This window comes from Schistocerca nitens, chromosome 6 (assembly GCF_023898315.1).
Source record: "Schistocerca nitens isolate TAMUIC-IGC-003100 chromosome 6, iqSchNite1.1, whole genome shotgun sequence".
Lineage (NCBI taxonomy): Eukaryota > Metazoa > Arthropoda > Insecta > Orthoptera > Acrididae > Schistocerca > Schistocerca nitens.
The window spans coordinates 562,490,271-562,500,504 of NC_064619.1; the positions used below are offsets into that span (position 1 = coordinate 562,490,271).

Genomic DNA, 10,234 nt, shown 5'->3' on the forward strand with positions numbered 1-10,234 from the left:
CAAACGATTTTACAGTAACTATTAGGTAAAATAGTTTCATTTTTGCCTTACTTATATTTTTATAAGTTTTCATCATACTGTGCCAATCATTTTGTTAATGGTCATACACTACTGGCCATTAAAATTGCTACACCACGAAGATGACGTCCTATAGACGCGACAGGAAGAAGATGCTGTGATATGCAAATGATTAGCTTTTCAGAGCATTCACACAAGGTTGGCGCCGGTGGCGACGCCTACAACGTGCTGGCATGAGGGAACTTTCCAACCGATTTCTCATACACAAACAGCACTTGCCCGGCGTTGCCTGGTGAAACGTTGTTGTGATGCCTCGTGTAAGGTGGAGAAAAGCGTACCATCACATTTCCGACTTTGATAAAGGTCGGATTGTAGCCTGTCGTGATTGCGGTTTATCGTATCGCGACTTTGCTGCTCGCGTTGGTCGAGATCCAATGATTGTTAGCAGAATATGGAATCGGTGGGTTGTGGAGGGTGATACCGAACGACGTGCTGGATCCCAACGGCCTCGTATCACTATCAGTCGAGATCAAAGGCATCTTATCCGTATGGCTGTAACGGATCATGCAGCCACGTCTCGATCCCTGAGTCAACAGATGGGGACGTTTGCAAAACGACAACCATCTGCACGAACAGTTCGACGACGTTTGCAGCAGCATGGACTACCAGCTCGAGGACCGTGGCTGCGGTTACCCTTGACGCTGCATCACAGACAAGAGCGCCTGCGATGGTGTACTCAACGACGAACCTGGGTGCACGAATGGCAAAACGTCATTTTTTCGGATGAATCCAGGTTCTGTTTACAGCATCATGATGGTCGCATCAGTGTTTGTCGACATCACGGTGAACACACATTGGAAGCGTGTATTCGTCATCGCCATACTGGCGTATCACCTGGCGTGATGGTGTGGGGTGCCGTTTGTTACACGTCTCGGTCACCTCTTGTTCGCATTGACGGCACTTTGGACAGAGGACGTTACATTTCAGATGTGTTACGACCTGTGGCTCTACCCTTCACTCGATCCATACGAAACCCTACATTTGAGCAAGATAATGCACGACCGCATGTTGCAGGTCCTGTACGGGCCTTTCTGGATACAGAAAATGTTCGACTGTTGCCCTGGCCAGCACATTCTCCAGATCTCTCACCAGTTCAAAACGCCTGGCCAATGGTGGCCGAGCAACTCGCTCGTCGCAATACGCCAGTCACTACTCTTGATGAACTGCGGTATCGTGTTGAAGCTGCATGGGCAGCTGTACCTGTTCACGCCATCCAAGCTCTGTTTGACTCAATGCCCAGGCGTATCAAGACCGTTATTACGGCCAGAGGTGGTTGTTGTGCATACTGATTTCTCAGGATCTATGCACCCAAAATGCGTGAAAATGTAATCACATGTCAGTTCCAGTACAATATATTTGTCCAATGAATATCATCTGCATTTCTTCTTGGTGTAACAATTTTAATGGCCAGCAGTGTAGTTATTGTGATATTTACTTGAAAGTAAGACACAGTGAAAGAGTCGGAAAGGTATGTAATGAAAAATAGTGGTCGCTACAATATGGTGTGTATGAAATTTAGCTAACATATTGAATTTTTCTATAGACTTGAGTAGAGAAAATTGATCTGATGTAACACTCTCATTTGCGATCGCTCCAAGCCAGCGATAAAACCATAGTGAAATATCCACAATATTCCTCATAAATGATAAATGGTTTCAGATATCCAAATGAGGTTTTGGCAAATGGTAGCTCACAAAGAGCAGAATATTTTGCCATTTTGTTATTATTTAAAACCGATCTACCATGTTATTCCAATAACTACACACTCTTTCGATGAAAGAATGTAAGTTTTAAGGGCTATCCATAGCTGGTGAAATTAGAAATGCTACAGGTTTTGGAACAAAATACGTAAAGATATCACACGTTTTTCTGAACCTAGCATGTGATTTATCATAATCTATTGACATTAACTTTCCTCAGTTGCTCACTTAACAAACTTAATATACACTCCTGGAAATTGAAATAAGAACACCGTGAATTCATTGTCCCAGGAAGGGGAAACTTTATTGACACATTCCTGGGGTCAGATACATCACATGATCACACTGACAGAACCACAGGCACATAGACACAGGCAACAGAGCATGCACAATGTCGGCACTAGTACAGTGTATATCCACCTTTCGCAGCAATGCAGGCTGCTATTCTCCCATGGAGACGATCGTAGAGATGCTGGATGTAGTCCTGTGGAACGGCTTGCCATGCCATTTCCACCTGGCGCCTCAGTTGGACCAGCGTTCGTGCTGGACGTGCAGACCGCGTGAGACGACGCTTCATCCAGTCCCAAACATGCTCAATGGGGGACAGATCCGGAGATCTTGCTGGCCAGGGTAGTTGACTTACACCTTCTAGAGCACGTTGGGTGGCACGGGATACATGCGGACGTGCATTGTCCTGTTGGAACAGCAAGTTCCCTTGCCGGTCTAGGAATGGTAGAACGATGGGTTCGATGACGGTTTGGATGTACCGTGCACTATTCAGTGTCCCCTCGACGATCACCAGTGGTGTACGGCCAGTGTAGGAGATCGCTCCCCACACCATGATGCCGGGTGTTGGCCCTGTGTGCCTCGGTCGTATGCAGTCCTGATTGTGGCGCTCACCTGCACGGCGCCAAACACGCATACGACCATCATTGGCACCAAGGCAGAAGCGACTCTCATCGCTGAAGACGACACGTCTCCATTCGTCCCTCCATTCACGCCTGTCGCGACACCACTGGAGGCGGGCTGCACGATGTTGGGGCGTGAGCGGAAGACGGCCTAACGGTGTGCGGGACCGTAGCCCAGCTTCATGGAGACGGTTGCGAATGCTCCTCGCCGATACCCCAGGAGCAACAGTGTCCCTAATTTGCTGGGAAGTGGCGGTGCGGTCCCCTACGGCACTGCGTAGGATCCTTCGGTCTTGGCGTGCATCCGTGCGTCGCTGCGGTCCGGTCCCAGGTCGACGGGCACGTGCACCTTCCGCCGACCACTGGCGACAACATCGATGTACTGTGGAGACCTCACGCCCCACGTGTTGAGCAATTCGGCGGTACGTCCACCCGGCCTCCCGCATGCCCACTATACGCCCTCGCTCAAAGTCCGTCAACTGCACATACGGTTCACGTCCACGCTGTCGCGGCATGCTACCAGTGTTAAAGACTGCGATGGAGCTCCGTATGCCACGGCAAACTGGCTGACACTCACGGCGGCGGTGCACAAATGCTGCGCAGCTAGCGCCATTCGACGGCCAACACCGCGGTTCCTGGTGTGTCCGCTGTGCCGTGCGTGTGATCATTGCTTGTACAGCCCTCTCGCAGTGTCCTGAGCAAGTATGGTGGGTCTGACACACCGGTGTCAATGTGTTCTTTTTTCCATTTCCAGGAGTGTACCACTGTTTCAGAATTATCTCGCAATTGTGTCTGCACATCATGTTAGTGATTGTGGTGAGACAGTGTAAACTCCACTGTGCTTTGGCAAGAGAAGCCAATTTTGAAATGCCAACCACACAAATGTGTACGCTTTACTCAAAATTCGACACTCATGACGCTTCTCTGAATGTTATACTTGGTTAACAAAAATGGTTCAAATGGCTCTGAGCACTATGGGACTTAACACCTGAAGTCATCAGTCCCCTAGACTTAGAACTAGGTAAACTTAACTAACCTAAGGACATCACCCACATCCATGCCCGAGGCAGGATTCGAACCTGCGACCGTAGCAGCAGCAGCGCAGTTCCTGACTGAAGCACGTAGAACCGCTCGGCCACAGCGGCAGGCTGGAAACATTGTCGTCATGAAGAAGTGTAGGTGGTCTCCAACCAGTGTACGATACTCGTTGGCCGTCATGATGCCTCGCAGGAACTCCACTTGAGCCATGGATGCCCACATGAATGTTCTTTGTAGCGTAATGGAACCGCCCACAGCTTGTCTACGTCAAGGAGCTTTTCCCCTGGAATACAACGGATACACCCCGTCCCATCGGCATGATGAAGAAGGCAAAGGGATTCATCAGACAATGCCACGCTCTGCCACTGCTCTAACATCCAGTGCCAATGTTCACGTGCCAATTTCAGTCCTAGTCACACCGATGTCGTGGTGCTAACATTGACTGATGCTTGGGTCGTCGGTTGTGGAGTCTGATGTTAGTTGCGCCACAGTTCGCCGCCTGTCCTGCTTTACCAGTCCGCCCAGCCGACGACGTCCGACATCAGTAATGAGGGGTGGCCGCCCAACATAACGATGTCTGGACGTGATTTCGCCTCGGTTATGCCACGTGTCGAAGGCGCTCACCACAACATTCCTCAAACACCCGACAAGTCGTGCAATTTCGGAAATGCCCGTGCAGAGCCTTCGGGCCATCACAACCTGCCCTCGGTCACACTCAGAAAGATTGCGCGCCTACCCCGCTCTACACATGGTCAAATTGTTCAAATGGCTCTGAGTACTATGGAACTTAACATCTGAGGTCATCAGTCCCCCAGACTTAGAACTACTTAAACCTAACTAACCTAAGAACATGACACACATCCATGCCCGAAGCAAGTTTCGAACCTGCGACCGTAGCAGCAGCGCGGTTCCGGACTGAAGCGCCTAGAAGCGGTCGGCGACAGCGTCCGGCACACATGATCAGCACGCTTACTGATACTACATGTGTGTCTGACTAGCAGTCTTTTCCCTCCAGATGACGCTGTTATCGCCTGAATGGGTTTATATCGATAGCGGGTCGGTGGTCATAATGTTCTGACTGATCAGTGTAGCTTCACACAATGTGTCAGCATTCTAGCGTCGCAGAAGTGCGCTCTGATTCAGCAGCAGTTGCGTGTAGGACTTAAAACAAGAAGGTCGTAAATGACACGTACTTGAAACAGTACATTTTGGAAATAAAACTGTTTCTGTTACGTCTCCTCTTAATTAATGTTGTTTGAAAGTTAAATTAAGAGTGTGAATGATGGTGTGAATGGAAACTAGTATAACAGATGAATATTTTTTGTCTATAAATTAAGTAGACGTTAGTGTGAGAACTGTGTCTGCATAGAAAGTGAATCATATTTTGACGGAAAATTTGTAAAGTGCAACTAGACAATACTGTATATTGGACTGGGAAAGCTAAGATAAATCTGTTACTTAAAGAAGGGATTATTTTGATAATTGTGGATTTTCTAAATTTGTTCTTTCAATAAATTGTTCTTAAAATCTATTGTGTTGTGATTGGTCAAATGCAAAAGACGCGGGATTGAGCGGTTTAATACAAATATCAGATTGGCTATGATGAGTACCAGCCAATCAGAGGACAGTACGTTGGCGCGTATTTTGTGGACTAAGAGAATTGCTTTCAAAAGTATAAACGGAGTTCGGAGCTCAGTCATCATCCGTTTCGGATGTGTGCATCAGGAACTCAGAATGGTTGTGATAATTTTGCGGAATAACGAGTCAAACTTGACCGTGGAGTGCTGAAAGTGAACACAAATGTGTGTGCAAGACGAACACGCGAAATTCCTAATGTAAGTTGAACTGTGACTTTGAACTAACCAGAACCCGCGTGGCTTGTTAACACAAGCCGTGCCGTGAACACGAAATGAACATTCGCAGTGGTAAATTTGTATAATATTTGAGCCAGCGTCCCATCACAGATAGTCGGTTTTCTAATCTTTATATGCCCGCATCTCGTGGTCGTGCGGTAGCGTTCTCGCTTCCCACGCCCGGGTTACCGGGTTCGATTCCCGGCGGGGTCAGGGATTTTCTCTGCCTCGTGATGGCTGGGTGTTGTGTGCTGTCCTTAGGTTAGTTAGGTTTAAGTAGTTCTAAGTTCTAGGGGACTTATGACCACAGCAGTTGAGTCCCATAGTGCTCAGAGCCATTTGAACCATTTTTTCTAATCTTTATGATAACAGGGTCGGATAAAAACCGTAAGCTGAGTATTACGAGTGACCGTGACGGCGTATTTTGTGTGTGTGTGTGTGTGTGTGTGTGTGTGTAGAAACAGCAAACTTAAAAGTAGCGCGCGAGCTTGGTAGTGTTCTTGTATAAGACAAGTCACAATGTATTTAAATGGTTCAAATGGCTCTAAGCACTGTGGGACTTAACATGTGAGGTCATCAGTCCCCTAGAACTTAGAACTACTTAAACCTAACTAATCTAAGGACATCACACACATCCATGCACGAAGCAGGATTCGAACCTGCGACCTTAGCAGCATGTATTTAAATCTCTCTCACAAACTATCGATCTTCTATTTTTGAAATATATAACGGCCATTTTACTGTACAGCAGGTTTTATTCCAGAATCTAGATTTCAGCCTTAGAACATTATCAAGTGTAACAAGTATTAAAAATCATTAGACTTGATTATGTCTGAAGTGGCTGCTTAGACACGATGGAACGAAGTTTAAAACCTGTGACTTGGTGATGTATTTCATTCTACAACCATATCAAGTGAAGAAGTCATGCTGTCAGTAAAGTAGCCTATTTCACAAATGTTCTAGCATTTAATTTTGACAAAACTGGTTTATATAACCGACGGTACATAGTTTGACATTCAATTAATTGTCCCCGATAAACGTGTCTATGTCAGTGTATTTATATCTCCATTCTGTCTTCTTACTGTGTTTTTATGGTTCAAATGGTTCAAATGGCTCTGAGCACTATGGGACTCAACTGCTGTGGTCATAAGTCCCCTAGAACTTAGAACTACTTAAACCTAACTAACCGAAAGACAGCACACAACACCCAGCCATCACGAGGCAGAGAAAATCCCTGACCCCGCCGGGAATCGAACCCGGGAACCCGGGCGTGGGAAGCGAGAACGCTACCGCACGACCACGAGATGCGGGCTGTGTTTTTATGTCCCCCATTTTATCGCCTTTCTATGTAACATTTTCTTCTTGTATTAGCTATTATGTCACTCGGCGGATTGTGCTTCTGACAGCCCTTCCCTGACCATATAGGGCGGGGAAATGAAATCACAACAAATAAAAAAAAAGTTTGGCGATGAGTTGTATCTTACTCAAATCTAATGCTTTTTAGTAATAAAACACATGATTATGGGCTAAGACCGAAATCTAAATTGTGGAATGAAACGTACAGTCCAATGGCGGCTATATCTTCCGAAAAGCTTCATAGACTGTGGCTCCACACCAAAGCAGAATCAATAATTATCTATCATTTAATTGCTTACTTTACTTCATTCAAGAAAACGTTTGATGCAACCTGTAGAGATGTGTAGTGCGACTAGTTCCCCTAAAGCTTTTTCTAGCCGACGAACGTTACTCGTTTTTAACAGTGAAGGCGTGTGTTCGAATTGCGGAAGACAAGATCGATGTAAGTTCAAATGGCTCTAAGCACTATTGGACTTAACGTCTGAGGTCATCAGTCCCTTAGACTTGGAACTACTTAAACCTAACGAACCTAAGGACAGCACACACATCCATGCCCGAGGCAGGAATCGAACCTGCGACAGCAGCGGTCGCGCGGTTCCAGACTGTGGCGCCTAAAACCGCTCGGCCACCCCGGCCGGCGTGGAGGGAGTAATCTGCCGAGACGAATAGATGGAAGCGGTAGCTATTGTGATAAAAGGTCGACCATTGTGAATGAATGTGTGTGAATTCTTATGGGACTTAACTGCTAAGGTCATCAGTGCCTAAGCTTACACATTACTTAACCTAGATTATCGTAAGTACAAACACACACACACCCATGCCCGAGGGAGGACTCGAACCTCCGCCGGGACTAGCCGCACAGGTCGACCATTTACAAAGTTGAAACGGAGTGTTAGTTCTCTTGCATTTTGAGGAAGATCGTTCTAAAATCATGTCCCTGATACAGTTCAAGTGAAAGATACTACAAATATCTTTAATGAGAGTCAAAAGTTGTTTGAGAAGCAGAAGCTATTCCATGGGCAGTGTGGGAGCTGTCACTGAGGTACGCGTCAATTGGCCTCCGCGCCTGGAGGACGGGAAGGTCTCACGTTGTGGACGGGAGGTCGGGTAGCTGGAGGCTGCGCCGAGGCGGCGTCCTTAAGGAGCGGCTGAAGCGTCCTCCAAGTCTGCAAACAGCGCGCGGCGCGAGGCGGCGCCTTTGAAAAGTGGGAGGCTGACCGGCGAGCGGCGGGGGCTGTTGACTGCGGCGTGCTGGTCGCCGCTCGCTGCTCGGTGCTTGCCGCCGCCGCGTCTGCAAACACCGGCGCGCTTTGTGCCGCGCCGAGCCGACACTCCTATTTATGCCGGCTAGCGAGGCCTCCCGGCCGTTCCGGACGCTGGACATCTCCACGGACGCGACGCTACGCAATTTTCCGGGAAGAAGTCCGTTTCACACGGGCGCGTAAAGGAATGCTGAAACTGTTCCCACACTTTCATATCTTACCATCAGCATCTGAAACATTCGTTATCAATGAAACTTATTTGTAAGTGTGTTTCATTGCATATCCTCTGTTGCTGAGCAGCAGCGTCTATTTCGACGGATTAGCCGCTGTGTCACTGTTTGCGCAGTGATGCTGGATTGTAGTCTGGTGTGCAAAACAATATTGGTTAAAAACAGTCTTGGTTGCAATTTTTTTTTTTCAACTACGCGTTTTGCCTTATTTAGGCATCTTCAGGTTGATCTTAATTTGGTATTTCTTAGACCGATCCTTTAGACAGTGTGGCCAAAGGGCATGGTCGAATACATCAGGCCAACATCGCCTTCGTGAACGCGTTATGCAGGTCTTGGAGTCACTCACATCCATCTAGAAAAGTTTTTACTGAGTTTAACGAAGGCGATATTGGCCTGATGTATTCGACCATGCCCTTTGGCCACACTGTCTAAAGGATCGGTCTAAGAAATACCAAATTAAGATCAACCTGAAAATGCCTAAATAAGGGGAAACGCGTAGTTGAAAAATAAAAAAAACTAAAATTGCAACCAAGACTGTTTTTAACCAATACTGTTAAGCACTGGTTTGCTGTATGCCACAGATGGATTTGATGAATTTCTATGGTGTGCAAAACTTAAGAAGGAAAGTAGCTTTCGCATGACGCGTCACTGTCAAGTAACGCAACTCGATTAACTTGTACCATACGTGGAAAGAAGTGCTTCTATAGAAAGAAGTACTACAACGCAAAGGCGACAACAGTCAGAAGATATCTTCTGATGTCGTGTCGGGCCTCCTTTTGCTGCGTGTAGTGCAGCAACTCGGCGTGGCGTGGACTCAACAGGTCGTTGGAATTCCCCTGCAGAAATATTGCCTTCCGCGAAGGTGTTCCTGTGCAGGGGATTATATCCCATAAACGTTCGATGCTATTCCTGTCGGGCGATCCGGGTGGCCAAACCATTCACTCGGCTAATCCCGCGTGGCAAACGTTTAAGCATTTGACTGTGTAACATGGAATTTTTTTAATAGAATAAATAAACATTTCCATTGTACTGATGATGCTAGTGCACATACCACTTACAATTTTTTACATATAGGTAAATATTCCACAAGGCATGATTCAGTGCATGACGAAGTGTATTTTATATCATTTTTTGTACTTCACATTCTTTACTGCTTGGAAGTAGAGCAAAATCAAAATGGGTGTCTGACTCGTTCTTGTCGTCCTTTCGAGGGCAATGCATATCAAATACTAGAATCATTACCCCGTAATATCCTTAAGCATCTGACTGAAATGGCCGATTGCAAATGTAATAGCATGCATCTGACGTTCTTCGACAGACTATACATTCTTAATTCGACCTGTTGAACAATCCAAAGACTAGAACACTACCCAACAACATCTAAGTGGTCTCCTTTGAAGCTGCCATGTAGTTTACCAGACGACCATTAAATCTAACTCGACAGATTTCCCTTCCCGCAACTCACTTTGAGCCTTTCTGCAGTGTTTCACGAGGGTTCTCCGTTAGGTGATAGAAAGAGAGAAGGTGAAAGATTCGAAAATTTAGTCCCATTGAGGGCCTTCGCCAGTTCTCTTAGACAAGCCCGATGCGGAGAATACGAGGTTAACACAGTCATCAAACACACACACAATGTAGAGGTCACAATCGTCTCGTTGCCTGTCTCCTCTCATTTTTCTTTTTTTTTTTACTTAATATCATTTTATTAACGTGCCACAGTGGGGGCAAGGTAAGAAAGGTCACTGCTGTAAATGAAACTGGTAATGATAACTCCGACTTTTATTCGTGATATTTCAACTGATGTTGGGACAT

At 46.5% G+C, this 10,234-nt stretch overlaps 1 protein-coding gene across 1 annotated transcript in view; it reads right to left on the minus strand.

The window, feature by feature from the left end:
• Window positions 1–8,317, minus strand: part of LOC126263467 (uncharacterized) — a 46,114-nt gene extending 37,797 nt beyond the window's left edge. Inside the window, exon 1 of the mRNA XM_049960561.1 lies at window positions 8,022–8,317. Within this exon, the coding sequence (XP_049816518.1) occupies window positions 8,022–8,317 (296 nt within the window). The remainder of the gene's footprint in view (window positions 1–8,021) is intronic.
• Window positions 8,318–10,234: the final 1,917 nt, after the last annotated feature.